The sequence below is a fragment of the Saccopteryx bilineata genome, chromosome 2 (assembly GCF_036850765.1).
Source record: "Saccopteryx bilineata isolate mSacBil1 chromosome 2, mSacBil1_pri_phased_curated, whole genome shotgun sequence".
NCBI lineage: Eukaryota > Metazoa > Chordata > Mammalia > Chiroptera > Emballonuridae > Saccopteryx > Saccopteryx bilineata.
Window position 1 is genome coordinate 200,866,427 of NC_089491.1, and position 21,875 is coordinate 200,888,301.

Genomic DNA, 21,875 nt, shown 5'->3' on the forward strand with positions numbered 1-21,875 from the left:
AGGTTCTGAAGATATCTATTAAATCCAATTGATCTACTCTGTCCTTTAAGTCTGCTGTTTCTTTGTTAATTTTCTTTTTTTAAGATTTTCCAGTGATGTTAGTGGGGTATTATAATCCCCTACTATTATAGTAGTGTTGTTGATCTTGCCCATTATGTCCATCAAAATCTGCTTTATATATTTAGATGCTTCTATATTAGGTGTATAGATATTTATAATGGTTATATCCTACTGCTGGATTGCTCCCTTTATCATTATGTAGTGACCTTCTTTATCCCTTACTTTGTTTTAAAGTCTATTTTGTCTGATATAAGTATTGCTACCCCAACCTTTTTTTCATTTCCATTTGCATGAAATATTTTTTCATCCCTTTCAGTCTATGTGTATCTTTTGTTTTGAGGTGTGTCTCTTATAGACAGCATAAGTACGAGTCCTGTTTTCTTATCCACACAGTTACCCTATGTTTTTTGATTGGAGCATTTAATCCATTTACATTTAAGGTTATTATTGATATATAGTAGTTTATTGCCATTTTATTCTTTAAAGCTACATTCCTCTTATGATAGATTCTCCCCCCCCCTTTGTTCTGTTTACAACAGGCCCCTTAAGATTTCTTGTAGCATTGGTTTGGTTATAATGAATTCATTGAGTTTTTTGTTGTTGTTCTTGTTCTTGTTTTGTCTGGAAAGCTTTTTATTTCTCCTTTAATTTTAAATGATAGCCTTGCTGGATAGAGAAGTCTGGGTTGTAGGCTTTTGTTTTGCATTACTTTGAATATTTCTTGCCATTTCCTTCTGGCCTCTAATGTTTCTGTTGAGAAGTCAAATGGCATCCTTATGGGGGCTCCTCTGTAGGTTATTGACTGCTTTTCTCTCACAGATTTTACTATTCTTTCTTTATCTCTTAATTTTTGTATTTTAAGTATGATGTGTCTTGGTGTTGGCCTTTTTGAGTTCATCCTCAATGGAACTCTTTGTGCTTCTTGAACTTGTGTGACTTTTTTCTTCATTAATTAAGGAAGTTTTCAGATATAATTTCTTTTTTTTTTTTTTACAGAGACAGAGAGAGTCAGAGAGAGGGATAGACAGGGAAAGACAGACAGGAACGGAGAGATGAGAAGCATCAATCATTAGTTTTTCATTGTGTGTTGCGACACCTTAGTTGTTCACTGATTGCTTTCTCATATGTGCCTTGACTGCGGGCCTTCAGCAGACTGAGCAACCCCTTGCTCGAGCTAGCAACCTTGGGTCCAAGCTGGTGAGCTTTTTGCTCAAACCAGATGAGCCCGCGCTTAAGCTGGTGAACTCGGGGTCTCGAACCTGGGTCCTTCACATCCCAGTTTGATGCTCTATCCACTGCGCCACTGCCTGATCAGGCCAAGTATGATTTCTTCAATCAAATTTCCTATCCCTGGTTCTTTCGCTTCTTCAGAAACCCCTATGATGCGAATGTTATTTCTCTTTATGTTGTCACAGAGCTCTCTTAGAGTTTCCTCAGACTTTTGAGCCTCTTTTCTTCTTGCTGCTCTGCTTCTGTGCTTTTGTTTTTCTTGTCCTCTAACTCTCTGATTCAATCCTCAGCTTTATCCATCCAGCTTTTAATTCCTTCCAGTGTGGTCTTCATTTCTGGTATTGTATTTGTCATTTCTGACTCATTTTTTTTTATTATTTCAATGTCCTTTCTTATACTTACTATCTCTTTATTTAAGTGCTTACTATGTCCATTCATTGTTGCTCTAAGATCTTTGAGCATTCTAATAATCATTATTTTAAAATCTGCATCCAGTAATTTGGTTATTTCTGTCTCATTCAAATCTTTTTCAGATTTCTCCTGTTGATTTATTAGGTTGTATTTCTCTGCCTTACATTTTTTCTGTGTATAAGAAGGGTGTGTCCACAAGTGTCCAATGGGTGTGGCCTCTGTTTTCCTTGGTTGTGATCTGTTTGCAGGCCTGCCACCCCCCAGCTGTGGCCTCAGGCTTTGGGCATGGGTGTTGCCGGAACAGGCCTGCTGGGCAGTTGCTGTGGTTTCTGCCTCACCTCCATGGGTGCAACTGTTTTTGCATTCCCAGGCTGCAAGCCTTGGCCTGAGCAGCCTCTGCACCACTTCTGAGGGCTGGACTGTGCTCCTGTGCCATGGCTGCAAGCCACAGTCTCCCCCAGCCTTCACCCCACCCCTGCCAATGGGACTGCATTCACCTGTTTAGGCTGCAAACCCTGGCCAACCCCCTGCCTCAGCCCTGGTCCCGCAGGCAGGACTGCCCTCATGTACCAGGGCTGCAAGCCTCGGCCCTGGGTGCAGCTGTGCTCCTGCGCCCAGCCACAAGTTTCTGCTGGTTCCCCGGCTTTTGCTTTGCCCCTGCAGACAGGACTGCAGGCAGGACTGCTCTCGCATGCCCTGCTCACAGACACGGGTCAGACCACTTTCATTCACCCTCTGCCACCACGGCAGCCCTCGGCCACCGCTGGTGGCTGCACTTGCACCCAGGCCACAGCTGCGGCCAGGCGCTGGCTTCCACCCCTGCCGATGGAACTTTGCTTCTGCATACTGCCACCTGCCCACCTGCCTGCCCTCTAGTGAGTGCTCAGCACTGTAAGATTGGCAATGCAGCTCAGACCTCAGCACTCAACAGTGTATCCCTGATGGTTCCCTTCTTCTAAGCGACTCTGCTCTGACTGCAGCAGGAGAGCTTCTGTTTGGTTGGTGACCCACTTCCCTTTGCTGGTATTGCTGGTTCCAGGAAAAATATTCACTTCAGATTTGGGGAGTGACTCAGCCCAGAATTTAGGTGGCTGTCCCTCAAAGTGTTTCTCTCTGTGCCTCCTAGATTACACTCTCTTCCTGCTACTCCAGTTCTCTCAGCTTTCCCCATCCCCCATAGCCCTGGGTGAGTGGTTTGAAAGAGGTTTTCTGTGTGGTCCCTTTAAGACAAATTCTGGGTCTGAAAAATCTGTATCTTTCTTGCAAACAGTATCCTGGCTTGTTTTGCAACAATAAATACTGTTTGTACAACTCTTCTAGGCTCTGGGGCTGCAGTCTGGAGCTTCATTCCTGGGGCCCAGGTCCCTCCCCTCTCTACTAAACTCACTTCCAACCACATGAGTCCCTCCAGGCTGCCACTCGCTCCCTGGAGCTGGGCAGCCCTCTCCACGTTTCTGCTTTTCCTACCAGTCTCAGTGTGGCTTATTCAGTAAGTATTTTTTAATTTTTTTTATTTTTCTGAAGCTGGAAACAGGGAGGCAGTCAGACAGACTCCTGCATGCGCCTGACCAGGATCTATCCAGCACGCCCACCAGGGGGCAGTGCTCTGCCCATCCGGGGCGTAGCTCTGTTGTGACCAAAGCCACTCTAGTGCCTGAGGCAGAGGCCATGAAGCCATCCTCAGCGCCCGGGCCAACTTTGCTCCAATGGAGCCTTGGCTGTGGGAGGGGAAGAGAGAGACAGAGAGGAAGGAGAGGGGGAGGGGTAGAGAAGCAAATAGGCGCTTCTCCTGTGTGCCCTGGTGAGGAATAGAACCCAGGACTTCCTCATGCCAAGCTGATGCTCTACCACTGAGCCAACCGGCCAGGGCCATAATTATTGATTAAAGCATCCTCTTAGTGTAGTCCAAAGTTGGTTTTACCAGATGATTATCCTTAAAATTAAGTTGTAATCCACTTTGGTTCTGGGACGTGAAAATTGGTACATCCGCCTACTCCATTACCATCTTGCCGCATAATTATGGGTGCTGAGAAGTCCTGTGATCTCTCATCTGGAAGCTAGAAGCCCAGGAAAACTAGTATTGCAGTTTCCATATAAATCTGAAGGCTCAAAAACTAAGGACACCAATGGTGTAATAAGTCCCAGTCTGAGACTGAAGACCTAAGAATCAGGAATGTCAATATCTTAGGGCAGGAGAAAATGCAATCCCAGCTCTAGCAGAGAGAACTAATTTGCCCTCTCCTTGCTATATTTTTAAATATTCCTGTCTGGTCACCCTAAACAATCTTAGATGATCAACTTGACTTATTCCTTAATATATTGTACTTTTACATGCCTAAACATCACCCAAATCATCTATAGATAGTCTATATTATTTTATTATATTAAAATTTCAGTCACTTGAATTATTCATAAGTTAATGATAGAATTCTAGATTCCAGGGCAGAAAACCAATAACCCACTTCTGGCTAAGAGATTTCTTATAAAGTGACAACCTGATACAATGGAAAGAGCACTTAACTGGGACTTAAGGAGCTTGAGACCTGGTGTCAGTCCACTATTATTACCTATGTGATGCTGGGCAAGTAGTTCTGCATCCCTGGTTGTAAGTTCTCCCACTATGAAATGAGAAATTAGAACTCTATGGTCTCTGGGGAGTGTTATGATCCTATGTACTCTAATATTTCTATCTTGAGTGATTCAGATAATCAACAGAATACTTCATCTTGTTAGAAGAAAAATTCAGAGCAACTCATTCATATTGTAAGTTTGCCCTGAATTTACCTAGAGGCTTACAGTGAAAAGAAAAAAAAATTCAAAATGTGCAAAGTCAGTACCTGAATCAATCATCACAGCAGATTACTGTATTAATGTATTTATATGGCATGCTTTTTCCTCCTGAAGCATTTCTGAGATTTAGAGACTGTTTTTCATTTCCAAACAAAAAAGCTCCCAGCCACCTATGCTCAGGAATATAGCAAAAATGAATTATTATTATTCCTAACAGCTTAGCTAATTCATTGACTTTCAAATGGAAGGAAAGCAGAAACTACTAAATGGATAGTTTTATGTTCTCTGAATCTATCATTTTTTTTATCATGCACTAAACTTGCACACACAATTCAGTTCCCTAATATTCTACTTTATTTTTATTTTAAAATGTTCTAATATGTTCTGATGTATTTGTAACTATTATCATTTACTACACAGGGCTGTTAAAATATACAAAATGAATTTTAAACAGCAGTATTTTTAAAAGATGATCTTATTTTTTATGCTTTAGAAAGTTAAGATACCGAATTTAAAAAGTTGACAAATTTAATGTTTCAGATTCATTCATTGATGCACATATTTATTCTTCTTCTTCCTTTCTGGTAATTTGTTATTTTTCTTGTCATAGGTACCAGTCACTATGCTTTTATTTTTTAAATAAAAAATATTTTTAAATAAAAAATATTTTTAAATAAAAAATATTTTTAAAGAAACAGTCATGTGCCACCCACTGTTCTAGATGGCAGAGAAATGAAGATCAACAAGGAAATGCTCCCTTCCCTTGAGCAGATTACATTCTACGTGTATTTGACAGAAGTGCCACATAATTCTCATCTCCAGAAGAAAATGGGCAGTGTCAAACTCTGCAAAATGCTGATTAACATATGTGTCTTAGGAATGTTTTGCATAAAACATTATATACTGCTCACAAAAATTAGGGGATATTTCAAAATGAATAAAAAAAGCATTTGATTTTTTATTAAACAAGAACATCAGAAAAGCAAAGGATAAGTCAAAGTTGTCTGATTATGCAAATGAGATGCAAAACCAACTTTTATTTCATTGGTGAAAATACACTATACAAAAGGCTAAGAGTATTGAAGTCTCCCTGATCCCCTAATTTTTTGAGCAGTGCATTACATTCCTTGGGGAGCCAAAACAAATGACCACAAACTTGGATAGCTTAAAACAACAGAATCTATTGACTTATATTTTTGAAGGCCAGATGTACTAAATCAAGGTGTAGGTAGGGCAATACTCCTCTGATGCTCTAAAAGAGGATCCTTTCTTCTTGGTTGATAACAGTGTAACTCCAATTGCTATTTCCTTTTTCTCATGTCCATCTTCCCAATGTGAGCCTTTGTACAATTTTCTCTTTCCTTAAAGGACAAGCCATTGGAATTGGGGCTCTCCCTAGTCCAGTATGAGTTAATCTTAAATTGATTACATCTGTAAAGACCCTATTTCCAAATGAGGTCAGATTCACAGGTTATGGGCAGATATGAAATCTGAAGAGGACACTATTCAACTCAGTACAAAGATCAAAATAAATTAAACCAACATTAATAATTTTTGTAGTATCTCCTTACAATTAATGTTAATTTTCTCTTCAGGTTTTACTGCTTTTTACTTTCAGTCTTTTTTTTAATAGTTCTTGAGCTTTTTTAGTGGTTTGCAAATCTGTAGGCTACAAGATAAAAAGTACATATATTTTGTGACTCAAGTTCTGTAGTATTTCTTTTTTTTTTAAGATGAATTCTTTATTTTAATTTAGTGTGTACAGGGACAGTGGTTGGATTCAATATTTATAATACTCTTAATAAAATTATCCAGAAGAATCTGACTAATATAGGCCACCTTGAAAGCTCTCTCTCTATATATTTACCTGATTACGACCAGAGGATCTTTTTTCTTTTTGAAATTATATTTTAAAATTTTTTCTTGTCATAGGACCATTTTCTATGCTTTTAAAATGTGAATAAAAAATAAGTTATAAACTAATTGAAACTCTCATTCTAATCAAACAAACCATTAGGGCAAAATTTTGAGATAGCACCCACTACCTAGTTTGTCTCCTCTCTCCTAATCTAAAAATAGCACAAACTCAAATGCAAAACAAACCCCAAAAGCACGCAAATAACAAACCAACTACCAAACTCAATTCAGAGGTTGACTACCATCATAGGCAACGCACACTCATTACCCCATTCCGATATCCTTGATGTCCTTCTAGTAATATTTTATACTCTCTGCCCCCTCTGTTACCCAATCAACTTCCATGAACAAAATCAGCATCATTATCAAATAATTTAGAAATATAAGACATAAAAGTTGAAATCTCCCATCCACTCCCAGAAAAACAACTGTTTGGTATATAACCTTTCAAACCTTTTTCTATGCCCGTGATATATATGTGTGTGCCTGTATGTCTCTGCATATATAAATATTTTTTATTCCTAGAGGTATATACTTTACAGGGTTTTTTGGTAGTTTTTCTACAAGAAAACTGGATTATACCATATATATTTTGCAATTTGTTTTTATAACTTAAAATGTATTGAAATTGTTTACATAGGCAGAACTTTCAGGATAGTTTTCTAGTACATAACTGTACCATAATTTATTTAGGTATTTTCTGAATGATGGACATTATATTATTTCTAATTTGTGGGCTTACAAGAAGGCTGAAATAAACATTCTTATGTGTTGATAGTTGATACTGGAATTGACTTACAGAAACAGGATTGCTGATAAATATATGTAGCTTATATTTTATAATCAAATACGGTCAAAATGCACTCTAATGATCTATCTTTTTATTCCTTCTTTCTTGTGTATGGAAAACAATTTGAGAGGCTAAAAATAAGTTATTGTTTATATTACTTTTTTATTATTGGCGAAATTTCATATATTTATTCTCCATTTGTATTTCTTCCTTTCATTGATCTGGCCCACTTTCCACTTGATTTTTCTGCTGGGATGCTCATCTCATTGATTTGTATTGATAATAACTGTATATTATGAGTCTTATGTGTATTACAAATATCTTTTCCTGGGCTGCCATTTGTCTTTTATAATTACCTTTAGCATATGTTTCTACACAGACACTTAAATTTTTTCTACAATCAAATCAGTCCATCCTTTACTTTTGTACTGATTTTACTGTTTACTTTTATAATTTTCAGTTCAGATTTGGAAAGCTATTTCCCCAGGATTTTAAAGTAGTATTAAGACACAAAAATTATTTTCACATATAACATAAAAAAGCTCTAATTAAATTTTATAATAGTCAAATATATATAAAAGCTCAACTGAATCCTTAATTATTTTTGATATATCATCTTCATGATATACTAAATCTGGTTTCTTGACTGCTTAACTTATCAAATCTTGCCATTAACAGTCTGTATTAATTATTGTAACTTCATATTATCTTTGTAAATCTACCTCATTAGTCTGTTCCCAAATTTTATTGATTATCCACAAGCATTTGCTCTTAAAAATAAACCTTAGAATAAACTTTTCAAATTTCAAAATAGAATTCTATTGAAATATTTATTAAAATTATATGAAATTAATAAAGTAAAATTGCTTTACTTTTAATATAGAGTTTTCTCATGTGAAAACTGTTTCTTTTGTCTTCTATTTATTCAGGACTTTTTAAAATTACAATATTTCACTGTTTTCCTCATATAGCTTTCACACATTTTTATAGTTCTGTTGATGTTATGAATGGGACTTAAATTTTTTTTTTTTTTTTGTATTTTTCTGAAGCTGGAAATGGGGATAGACAGTCAGACAGACTCCCGCATTTGCCCGACCGGGATCCACCCGGCACGCCCACCAGGGGGCAACGCTCTGCCCACCAGGGGGCGATGCTCTGCCCCTCTGGGGTGTCGTTCTGTCGACCAGAGCCACTCTAGCGCCTGGGGCAGCGGCCAAGGAGCCATCCCCAGCGCCCGGGGCCATCTTTGCTCCAATGGAGCCTCGCTGCAGGAGGGGAAGAGAGAGACGGAGAGGAAGGAGAGGGGGAGGGGTGGAGAAACAGATGGGCGCTTCTCCTGTGTGCTCTGGCCGGGAATCGAACCCGGGACTTCTTCATGCCAGGCCAACGCTCTACCACTGAGCCAACCAGCCAGGGCAAAATTTTTTTTTATGATTAGAAACTTCAGTTGATTTTTACTATTTACCTAGAATTCAGCCACTGTACTAAATTCCTGAATTATTGCATTTTTAGATTTGCTTCTCTATGTAGGTAGACAATATTTTCATCTATAAATTATAATAAATTTGAATCTATATTTCTTACTTCTTTTTCTTGATAATTTCCCAGCTGGGACCTCTAGAACAATGCTCAAGAACATTAATATCAGGTCTTTGTGCTCATCTGTTAAACACTGACCTCTTATCTGGGGAGGATCTTTAGGCCTTCTTTCCCTTCACTGTTATTCTAGAATCTCACAATTATTTAGCTTAGATCTACTGTAGCACAAATTACATAAAAATGCTATTGTTTATGAGCTTTGTTATTTCTGTATTCTATGGGTTCTTAAGATATGAAAGTCTCTTCATTTTTGCTATAGACCTATGAGATAACCCAGTGCTTGTACATAATAGTAGTTCAATGTGTTCTCATGGTTTCTAATTTCTTTCCATTTTAGTGCTCCACCCATATCTTAAAAGAGGTAGAAAATTCATTGCTTTTACTCAAATTCTGCCAGCTCTTTCCTTGAATCTCTATCCCTATTACTGCCTCTTAAATTCAAGCCCTTATTTTCCTTTCAATAACACAATGCTTCTCTAAATTAAATAATAGACAAGTCTCTTTTAAAAGAAAAAAAATTCTATACACTTGTCAATTTTAATTTCTCTGATTTTGCTTAGACACTCAAAATTTGGCATCAACTCTTTACACTTATACTTCTTACACAAATCTAATCCCAAAACAACTTATATATTACTTTTATACTTAGTAAAATTAAAACTACTGAATTAGCCTTAAGTAAAAGTACTGTTTTGCTGAAACAAACTTGCCAATTTTAAATGAATTGTATAAAGACATATGCTCAGATCTGTTTCCATACAATCTGTCTCTGTTTTTACTTCTATGCCTCTCAAATTGAGACTATCTTTTCAAAGAAAATGATTTCAATATTTGCAGAAAAATTAATATAGGTATACTTTGTATATGTATTACATGTATGTTACCTGTGTATGTATGTATGTATATATACACAACCTTTCAGCATATATGTTCAGATACTATAAAGATTCATGAAAGAAAAAAATTTACAAAATAAATTTGACAAGAAAAAATTTTGTCTGCTATTTCAAAATAATCAGACCATATACCTAGCAAAACTCAGACACTCCGCAACTCTCAAATGCAACTTTTAATGAGCTGTCAGTTGATAACTGAGTACAGCTTGTTCATTTAAGGATAAAGTTAGCACCAGGGAGTTAATGAAGTCCACATTATGTGGATGTATAAAACCAGATGCAAAATATTGTGTATCACATTTTCTTTCATATTAATTGCTCATCAGTGATACAAGTTGGTACGTAGTATAAAGACATGTTATGCTCCTGATTCTGGAGTAAATGTAATTTTAAAATAGACATACCAGTATTACTGGACACTGGTACAGTCTGTAGGATTTTGTTTATACAGTGTACCATATCAAAGAGAAAACATAACAAGTTTTAAAGTTTTGATATAGATTTCTTGTTTCTTCCAATTAAGTGCAATGTAAGGAAATTTAACTTTCAGGTTAACTAACTTTAAGAATAAAGAAGGCTATATTTATACATATTTTACATTATTAAATGACAATTTAATTTTCTGATTACATAATGTCTCAGTCAATTATGATTTTTTTTAAAAAATGGAAGTTTCTGACTTTGATAAAAAATATATATTTTCTCAAGATGAATAATTTTTAGGTTGGCCCTTTAACTCATGACTTATTACTTCAGAAAACAAAGCTATTGAAACTGTAAATCTTTTCTTGATTTGGAAGAAAAAATATCATCTCATATGAAATATTTTACTAGAGGTTGTCATTCTTTCAACCCCACAGAACTTGGTTCCTATCTCTACTATGACAGTTAGAGATTAAATTTTTGTGGGTTTTTTTTTCATGTATTTCTCAACCAATTACCTGTAAAGTTTCTGAATCAAGTATAGTATATCTTATATGTATTATATTATATATACTAATTTAGTGTATAGTATTCCTGTACATCCAATGCAAGCTCAGACTTTTGCACATATGTAATAGGTACTTAGCAAATGTTTAATGAATGTATGTACAAAAAATAAAGTCACTCTTTCTTTACCAAAAGTTGCCACCACTCAAACAGTGCTCTGGTACAGCAACTAAGTGTTATGCCTCTGTCTCTCCTGCTTCAGTCAACATCACACATGTGAAGTGGATGAAGTTCTTTGCTCTAAAAGAAGGGTAAACTTCTTTTGAACTTTATAGTGTAAGTTCTCAAAGTTTATGGCTCTTTAGGGTGCAAGGCCCTAAAGTTGGGTTCCCAGGTCTCTTTGTAAATTAACAAGTTCAAGACTTCTCCATAGAGAACAACAGAAAACCTGGTGATGGTCTCTAAATTCAAGGAGTGAGGCATATCCAAACTGTTTTCCAATAATGGTACCCTGGTCTTCCTCTAACCCAGTGGTTCTCAACCCTTCTAATGCCGTGACCCCGCAATACAGTTCCTCATGTTGCGGTGACCCCAAACCAAAAAATAATTTTGGTGGCTACTTCATAACTGTAATTTTGCTACAGTTATGATTCGGAATGTAAATACCTGATATGCATTATGTATTTTCTGATGGCTTTAGGCGACCCCGCTGGGGTCGTGACCCACAGGTTGAGAACCGCTGCTCTAGCCCCTCTGAGGTCCATATATGAAATGCCCATGGCTAATAGAGTGACCAACTATACTGGTTTCATTGGGATTAAGAGATTTCCTGGGACACAGGCGCTTCAGTGCTAAACTGGGACAGTCACAGGTAACTGGGAAGGTTGATCATCCTAAACTGGCAAAAAACCATGAGCCCTCATTCTGATTCCTCCTGTTTGAAAAGCACTCTTAAGTCAATTTAGTTAGTATCTCCAGGCTCTATAGGTGACATATGAGTAAAAAGTGTAGGTTAACCATTCCCTTTCCCCTTCTTCTTCTGGACTATGACAGTTCTTTAGTTACAGCAGTGGATTCCACACCTTAGCATGCAACAGAATCACCTGGAAGTTTTGTTTCAAATACAGATTGCTGAAACCCACTCTCAGAGTTTCTAATTCGGTAGGTTTGGGGTAGAACTCAACACTGTATTTCTTACAAGTTACAAGGTGATGCTGATGATGTTTGGTCTAGAGACCTAAATTTGAGAACCATTGCTCTAGAATCTGGCATATTTTTATCTTCCTGAGACCAACATGTAATAAATAAGGGCCTATTTAAATTATAAAGACATAAGTCAACAATATAAAGTACAGACTATTATAAAAATTGGTATTGTTTTCTGCATTTCTTTCTCAATAGTTAGGCCAATCTAAAAATTTAATACAAAAAGTTTTAAATATAATATAAAGGGCTTACATTTTTAGGGAAGTTTTTGCAGAGATACGGGAGAGTTATCTATCATTGGGTTTACTTTAAGGACTTTGATTTTTCTGTGAAAGCGTAAGTACTCTGTAGCACAGTTGTAGCGACATTTGGTTGCTCTTATGTGCTCAGACAGAACAGTTGAAATATATTTTGTACGTAACCTGAATCATAGTTTCACAACTATCATTCTCTCTGACATACTAAGCAGGAAAAAAGTACATTTTGATAACAAAGTGCATTTTTTTCAACCTAGTACACTTCTTAATGTAACTTAATATATAACAAAAATATAAAAAGCAATTTCAGATTGTACATATGGACTCAATTTTGTGCTCATATTCTGCTCTTGGAAATATCTACTGTTGTCCATCAGTACACAAATATTGCCTTCCACAGTGGGAATATGTCCCATATCTTCAAAGAAAGGTTCCTGAGTGCCCTCATTTAGATGCTATATTTGACCTAGGAGAAACTGAATGATGGTACTTCGATGGCAGAATTTATATCCATTATCTGTAAAAGATTTCTAGGAAAATGGTTCTGAAATAGAAAAATGTTACCATTTGGATGAATAAAATGACTGACTGTCTGAATGGAATAATCTCAGAAACTAATTTCACTAATAGCCATTTCTGTTTCTGTCCCCAGCATTGCAGTGTTGCCCTTGCCATTCCCTTGAATGCATTCCAGGGGATGGTGTCCCTCCAAGCCCCCACAGGGAAAATGCTATCTCTTTCTACCTATGAGGTAAGTGCAGAAGGACAGAAAATAACCCCAGTCTTTAAGAAAATAGAGGTCTATCAATCCAAAAATGTTGGCCATGAACCAAACTCAGAAGATTCTCCATCCATGTTTGCAGACACCAGTGTGAAAATACACTTGGAAGTTCTTGAAATTTGTGATAATGAAGAGGCCTTGGACACTGTGTCAATTATTACCAACATCAGCCAGTCCTCCACACAGGTCAGATCTCCATCCCTACGCTTCTCACGGAAAGAAAACAGATTTATTTCATGTGATTTAGGAGAAACAGCTTCATATTCTCTCTTTTTACCCATGAGTAATCCTGATGGTGATATCAACATCTCCATTCCGGACACTGTTGAAGCACACAGGCAGAACAGTAAGAGGCAGCATCCAGAGAAGGATGGCTACCAAGAGGAAATCCAGTTGTTAAATAAAGCTTACAGGAAAAGAGAGGAAGAAAGCAAGGGTAGCCAGTGATCACTGGTCCAATACAGGCAAGAATGGTTCTGAAACTTCAAACTGCTAAACAGCTTTGTTCTCAGGCTATTTGATTTCCTTTTCCATTTGTTGGTTTACATAAACTTTACAGATTTGCTAGTTAAATATTTTAAGTGCAAACAGTTAAGTGCTTTTGATATGTTACCTATAGATCACACACTATAGTAATTTAAAGATTTGTTTCTTATACAATTTTAAAAAGTATTTTCTAAATCAAGTTTTGGTCTAGTTGACTAATGTTTTGCCTATGTTTGTCAACCTCAGAGTAAACAAAAAATTGTATAAACTGAATAAGTATATTGTTCCTTCTACCCATAATGCTGGTATGTAAAAACTGCATAGAGAACAAAGACATTCGAGGAATAGAAGCAATGTAGCAGCACTCTGAGTTGCATTTAAAGAGGCCTGCTGGAATGTGGCTAGCTTATCAGTCACAGCTTTAGCTTTACACTGATGTCCAGCAGGTGTATTCTTGTGTACAATGGCAAATTAACCTCCGTCAAACCATGCATGTTCCTAGTCTATAAATACGTGCTTCTTTCATTTCTACAAAATACAAAATTGTTTACAAAATTTTCTTTTCTTTCTCTCCTTCATATAACAGTGTTTTCCTTTCCATCATTTCAGTATGTCAAAGAGTCACTTAAAACAAATACAGTACATTGTGTGTTACAAGTCACATTAGAAATAGTCCTTAACAGAAACATTATTGGAAAGATTGTAAATGTAAACTACTTCATTTCTAGAATTGTCTTGCTTATTTGAATGGGAATTGAGGAAAACACTGCCAGGTTAAGTTTTATGAGGTGCATCCAACTGGGGTAACAACTTCTGGATAAAGGTTTGAAAAATAAACTTAGTCCAAAACACAAGTGTCCTTTCCTAAAGCTGCAGATTTCACACACTTTTTAGCTATTCTTAAAGCATAGAAAATTTTAGTTCAAATATTATTCCAACTTTAAGTGCATTTTAATTTCTTTCTAAAGATATGTGTATCTCAAGCAAAGAAACAATTCAATATATGTTATTAAATGATTTTAAGGAACATATTTCAAGATTAATGAAAATCAAAACTTAAAGAACTCAACAATTAGACTGGAAAATAGCAATACCTTTTTCGCTTCCATGTTCCACCCCCAAAGTCCCCTCAAACACAATGGATGTGGGCCTATGCTGGGGAATTGGAAAAAAAAAAAAAGCCTGTTGTTGAATTAAATGTATTGACACAATACCAGGATAATTTAGCCCAAAGCCATAGTTCGAAAGGCTAATATGCATCACATTACTAACCTGTAACAAACACTTCTAACTCCAAGCAACAGTAGTTGAATCTGTAAAAAACAAACAAACTTTTAAAGGGGTTGTGCCTAAACCTGAGTGGTTCCTCCTCTGAGCCTGGTTCAGAGACGGGAAGGTTGAGTGGTTCCTCCTCCTGAGCCTGGTTCAGAGACGGGAAGGTTAAGTGGTTCCTCCTCCTGAGCCTGGTTCAGAGACGGGAAGGTTGAGTGGTTCCTCCTCTGAGCCTGGTTCAGAGATGGGAAGGTTAAGTTATAAAGTATAAAGTCTACTTACTCTTTAATGTGATTGTGACTATAATAATGTGTTTCTGATATAATAAGAAATTATATAATACCTTTATAGACATCTTGTGTTAAATTTAAATATATTATTCTGCATAATTATATTGTTCTTATTAATAAAAACTATATTTCATATATTTATCTCTTTTCTCTGTAAATTATGTATCTGAAGACAAAAACTACTTGTTACCTAATAAAAAGATCACCATCTGGTGGTGATTTCTATAAACTGAAAAGACATAATCCCTAAAACTCCCTAGAAATATAGACACATAATACATAATCCCAAAGACTTCCAAGGGTTGTGACTGCCAGCAGCAGCCATTTTAAAAGAGCAAAAATCACAGTATTACTGAAAACAGAAGAAGAAAGAGACCTGGTACACATTCTTTGGAAGCTTTTCTCAATATGGTTCTATAGTTACTATATTTGATAGTCTCTTAATTTCTCACATTAATCAGCTCCTTTCACTCATTTACTTATAATATTTAATGAATACCTACTATATGCTAAATGCTGTTCTAGGTAGTAGAATTATAACTGAAAACAAAAACAAAACAAATATAAATATACTATGTGTTTGAGTCAACTGTAAATTTAGAAAACATAGTCTCTAAACAAAACTTCCCTCACTTCTGACACCTACTATAAGTTCAGAATGTTCCCCAAACTGCTATCAATTTCAATAATTCACCAGCAAATCTCACAGAACTCACTGAAAACTGTATACTCACAGTGACATACTATGCCAGCAAAAGAAATCAACCAAGAGAAGTACATACTGCAGAATCCAGAAGAAGTCTAAATGTGGAGCTTTTGCTGTCCTCTCCTTGTTGAGTCTGGAGTAGCATTTCCTGTATCTATGTGTTTAAATATGTTGGTTATACAGTAGAAAGAACACTGGGCTAGGAACCAGAAGGCTCGATTTTAATCTCTGATCCTGATTCTGACCCTACCACTGTCAGATCACACTTAAACTCTTCAGAACACAGTTTATTTCAGAGTAGATGTTAGAAAGATTAGAGATGAAGTTATCCCAGATAGATTAGATTATTTTAGAAACGTTTTAGCCATCCTAAAGTCCTAAATGAAGGCTATGAATCTTCAAATCCTCCTGTTATACAAAAACTTAGTGTGATTACATGATTCTTTTCTTCGTTCAAGATACATCCTTGAATGATTTGGGAAGAGGAAAGATTTCATATTATTGGATCAAGAAACCTCAATATTCACCAATTTTAGAATTAAGACCAAGAAAAATCCTGAATTGTCTGAAAAACTCCCAAAGGTAAATAACACAAGAGAAGCTGGTGGTAGGAACTGACACACAGGAGGACAGGTCAATTTGAGGTAATAAAAAAGTAAAACCTCCGAGAAGTTGAGGGCAATACAAGGATTCCTGAGAAAATTTTCTCTTTAGCACAAACGATGGATATACTGAAATCTATAACCAGAGGTTATATTACTAAAACTAGGTATATGTATTCACCAGAAGTGGATATATATTTTGAAACATATATTATTTTAAACATGATCTCCTTGTAAAGCCCTAAGCAGGAAATGTGGCAAAAGCTGAGATGGGAGAAGATGGTGATAATATAAATACATCTTCCCTGCTTCCTCCTGCATACATCCTCCTATGATAAGAAAGCCTTCATGTTTTACTTCCTGTGTGCCAGGGATTTCCATTTCTTCACATCACTCTTCCCAAGACAGACTTTACTTTGTCCCTATCTGGAGTTACAATTGTAAAATGTCTACTGGGGAATTTGGTTTATGAGGAGAAGATTGAAAATATACCTACCTAGTATTTTTTAAATATCTCTGATAAATAGATAACTGAGGTTTTGATGATTGAAAATAGAAGCTTTATAAAATAAAGAAGCATAAGTAATATGCAGACACCTAGTTTTTTTTTAACTTTCATAAGACTTGCATTATTTTTTATGAACCATATCAGTGATATGGTATTCTTTCCTTGGAGAGGTCTCATTCTTTTCAGTCTTTCTTTTCAGTCTTTCTGTTCTTTGACTTTCTTGGCCCAATGTAGTAAAATAGAGGAAAAATAGTATCTACTTATAATACCTGACATACAATAAACACTCATTAAATGCTATGAATCATATTTTCATTCCTTTTCTTACTGCTGGATGTCAAATGGACAACAGCAGAAGTGCCTCTGATACAACATGAGAAGTCTATAAAACAGTCATAATGGTGGGGCAACATGGCTTTGAAGGGAACCTGAGGTAGCACTTAGAGCAGATTGTCTTGCAAAGATGGGTACAATCTCTTCCATCCCACATGTTTTTCTTATAATGTGATGTTGACTCTCCTCTTATAGCTAGAAAAGCCTAACTACCCCTTTACGTGGTTGGATATCTGTGACTCAACTAATCAAGTACAGTGAACATATAATAAAGAAACTTCTAAAGCTAGTTAATAAAAATGTCACCATTCTCAGTAACACTTGCTCTTAGAACCCAGATGCTATTCCATGTGAGGAGGCTGAAACTATGCCACACATAGAAACCAAATGGAGAAGCTATGTGTAGGTATTCCAGCCCAGCTAAAGTTCCAGCTCCAAACTAGCATCAACTACCAGATGTTTGAGTGAAGATGTCTGCCAATGATTCCAGCCCCCAGCTATCAAGTCTTCCCATTAGAGAGAGGAATAAAAGAATGTAAAGGCCTAATAGAAAGTAAAACTTCAAAATTACTTGAAACAAACCAAAAAAAATGAGCTGGCAATTTTATGGTCTTTCCTCTATTTCCTTATTGCCTAGCAAGGAGGGAATTTAGAAATAAGATTAGTAATAAATAAACCAAGAATGCCCTGACATTTTCTTTGCCCATCTGAGTGTATTTTAAATAAATTTATGATTTTATTGTAAGCTATAGTCAAGAAGTGTCATTCTCTACAAATTCAAATATTTTCAGTGTAACCAAACTTTTCTAATTTGAGTTCAAAAATTTCATATGACAGGATATTCTATTGTTATTTAATAAGTTATTTTATATTCTTCCTGATATACAAGAAACAAACATTTTTTCCCCATTTCCCATCTTCAAACAGCCAGATCTTTAGACTCTATAGAGATTTGAAATTACTTAAATTCACATATCTGCTCTTCTTCTCATCCCAAGGTAAGTAAGAATCAATTAAGGGTTCCATTTTCCAAGGGGACCACTAAAAAGCAGTCCCCACCCAGGCTTTCATGAATATTATACCCATGAAAAATTGCACCAGAGTTGTTTCACAGTAAAGAATATAAAGAATAAGAGACTCTCCAAGACTGGGAAAACTGATAGTTTCCCACAGTGGTATGGTCTTGTGTGTCTCACCCTTGCTGCATTTCAGAGGTGGGTGGACTGGGAGGTAGATACTTATGTAAGTTAGATACCAAACACTGTGGGTTTGAAATCAAATGATCAGTGGAGAGAATATTTGAGAGAGACACCTTTTTTGCCTATCCAGAGCACAACAAATGGCAGACCACCAGTAAGAGTAACAATGACAATCATTATGAACCAGTCAAACCAATTGTTTTCTGGCATTAGGTAACTTAAGAATTCTTGTGGTTCCAACCCCAGTAGAAAAAGAGAAAACCCAAATCCAAGTAACAAATGACACTTGCTTCTGACCAATATCTTTCTGATCTTTCCTTGAAAAATCACAGTTTTGTGAAGATTTTTACTACAATGTCATTTGTTCTAAGTGTCTGGCTAAAGCAATAGCCAAAACCAATACTGTACTACATTCTGAGGACATTAGGAAAAATTAGAAATTTTAAAGTCATGACTAAGATTCTGGTTAAGATCAATATACGTGAGGTGAAGAGAAATAATACACTTCATCAGGAAAAAGAAATAACACTACCTCTCTGGGGTTGCCATGAGGATTGTGTGAAATATGAACTGTTGTTACTTTCTATTGTTCCCAAAATATATTACTACAAACTCAGAAACTTACCTACTACAAATTTACTACCTTACAGTTATATGTAGCATAGACGTTTTGACAAGGGTCCTCAATGGTGTTGGCAGGGTATTCCTTTCCAGAGGCCTTAAGAGAGAATCTGTTACTTTGTTTTAGTTCTGGAAGCTCTCTGCATTCTTTGGCTCATAGTCTCCTTTCTCCATGTCCAAAGACAGGGACAGCTGGCTGACTAATATCACATCACTATAAACTTCATGATTTGTTGTTACACTTATTTACACATTCATTGATTGATTCTTGCATGTGCCCTGATCGGGGATCAAACCTGTAACCTTGGCATACTGGGATGATGCTCTACTGAGCTATTTGGCCAGGGATGGAATAGTCTCATTTTATGGTCAACTGATTAGCAACTTTAAATTCCCTTGGCCATGTAATATAACATATTCACAGGTTCCAGGAATTAGGATGTGGACATCTTTGGGGATCATTATTCCATGGATCACAAATGTGAATCACCTAGCCCACTTCCTAGCAAATGCTAAGTGAGCAATAAATGTTGGTTCTCTTCTCCAATTACTCTCTGTATTAGCCTGCTCAGGCTGCCACAACAAAATACCACAGGTTTAAGCATCAGTGACATAAACGGAAACTTATTTCTTACAGTTTTGGGGGTTGGGAAGTCTAAAATCAAGATGACAGATGCCGGCTGGTTTGATTTCTCATGAGAGCTCTCTTCTTGGCTTGGAGACAGCCTCTTGTCCTCAAATGAATTTTCTTCTAAGCAAAAGAAAGTAAGCTCTCTGGTGTCATTTCTTATAAGGACACTAATCCTATCCAATTAGGGCCCCACCTTTATGACCTCACTTACTTCCTTAGAGAACACATCTCCAAATACAGTCACAATGGGGATTAGGGCTTCAACATGTGATTTTCACGGGGATATATTCAGTCTAATAACACTCTCTCACCTGACAGTCCACACTCTTTCCTCCTACTATCTTCAATATGCCTACCTAATTATACCTATCAAATAATTCACATCTTGTAATATCAGGTTTGCCGATGGATACTTTACTTGGGACTATTCATTCCTATGCTCTATTTGCCAAAACCTCTGAAAATATATAATTTCAGTTTGCTTTCTCTGCATTTTAAACTTATACAACTAAGTGCTATATGTATGTGTTAGGGTTCAATTGGCTCCTGTAAAACTCAAATTCCCCTAACCCAACTCTCAGCAACTTATTCAGTAAACATTTCCCTCACCCAACTTCCCCGCCCCTTAAACAACTCTCCCCTCTATCCCCCCAGAAGGTTCTGAAAAATGTCATTGAGATAAGGCCACCATGAGAGGACTGAGGGTTAGAAAAAGGATACAGCCTATAATCAAGGTAACTGAACTCGATATGCTAATCTAAGTATGTCCAGGTGGCAACCCCAATGACAGCAACCCCTATATCTAATGCTCTCTCCTGCAGGTCACCACTGAGACCCTTTTGCTGACACCCTTTGGCTGGTCTCAGCCACCTGATACCCTTTTGCTGGTCTCAGCCCACTGACACCCTTTGCTGGTCTCAGCCTGCTTATAGCTGATATCCAGGCGCTTTTAAAATAACTTCCTTTTTGGAACATATGAGCCTTGTGTTTGGTTCATCCCATGGTTTCTGCCTTTGAGTATGTTTCATAGGGTCTTCCAACTGTACATACATTATTTAAACACATTAATTCAACCCTTCTCACAACCAAAAAAATTTTCCTTGACCTATGTTCTTCGTTTCAAGATATGGTACTGTTTCATTTGACAGGCTTCCACATCTTAAACTCGAAAGTCATCTGACCTTTTCCTCTAGTTTTCCACATTTAGTGAATCATCAAATCTTAACAATTTTATCTTCTAATATCTCTTAATTTCAATCCTTTCCATATACCATCTTGCTTTGTCATCTCGTCTTGCCTCCCTATATTGCAGCCTGTTAACTAGTTTCCCTACATCTACTCAAAGGAGCCAACATAATCACTCCCCTACTTAAAATGAACTCTTGTTGTTTGTATGGCATATAAGGTCTTCCATGTTCAAGCTACTTTCTACTACGTTAACCTTCTCCATCAGTCTTTGAGTTTCAGTGTAGGGTTTTCTCACTCTCCAATGTTTTATCATCTTTCTACACACATGCTGTTCCCTCCACCTATATAATCTCTCCCCTCATTATTAGTCTGGAGAAAAATCTACTCATCTTGAAATTCACTACTTAACCTCTCATTCATTAGAAATGACTTACCTGATTCCAACATTAAATTCTTTTTGCTGTAACATCTCATGGCGGCAGTTTGGAAGAAAAATTTTCCTCAACCTTCCTAGGTTTAGTTCTTAGGGGCCTATAAATAAAACTGACAAAAGACAGATAAGAGAAAATACAGAAAAATGTGACTCAAGAAAGCAGTTAGAATTTAGGGCTTACATGCCATTTTAACAGAGGAAAGAAAAGAGGGAAATGGTACTTATGGGAAAGCAAAGAACTTTTAGTAAAGATAAATGGGATCTTATGAGAATATATGGAAGATATGATTTGTGAGAATGTCTAGTTAGGTGTGGTGCTGATGTCTATCTAGCCTCCAGTGGTAAGAGTCAATCTTCCCTGGTTCTTCTCGCAGGTAAGATAATTATGAAAATTAAGTTCTTTGCCTCTGCTTTTAGGCAAACAATTACAGAAAATCAGATGACTCGCTGCTCAAAATATTTCTTATGCCACAGACACAGTATTCTTGACCCTTTCCCAGCATACAGCATTTCCTTTGTTAATTCACTGCACACTAATTTTTTTAGCCTTTACTTTCTCAAGATTGTACACAAATGAAAGCTGTTGCCTTACTTGTCCTATTCAGTATTCCCAATTCCTTCAGATCAGTTAAATGTGCAAATGAACTGATAACCCCGGGTGAACATCCAAGCATGTGTGTGTTGCATAATCAGTCCCTTGATTATGCAAGAATTACTTGTGCTAGACACTTAGAATGTC

At 36.6% G+C, this 21,875-nt stretch overlaps 1 protein-coding gene across 1 annotated transcript in view; it reads left to right on the forward strand.

The window, feature by feature from the left end:
- Positions 1 to 13,314, forward strand: part of GPR149 (G protein-coupled receptor 149) — a 99,187-nt gene extending 85,873 nt beyond the window's left edge. Inside the window, 1 exon segment of the mRNA XM_066254429.1 lies at positions 12,739 to 13,314. Within this exon segment, the coding sequence (XP_066110526.1) occupies positions 12,739 to 13,314 (576 nt within the window).
- The last annotated feature ends 8,561 nt before the right edge of the window (positions 13,315 to 21,875 follow it).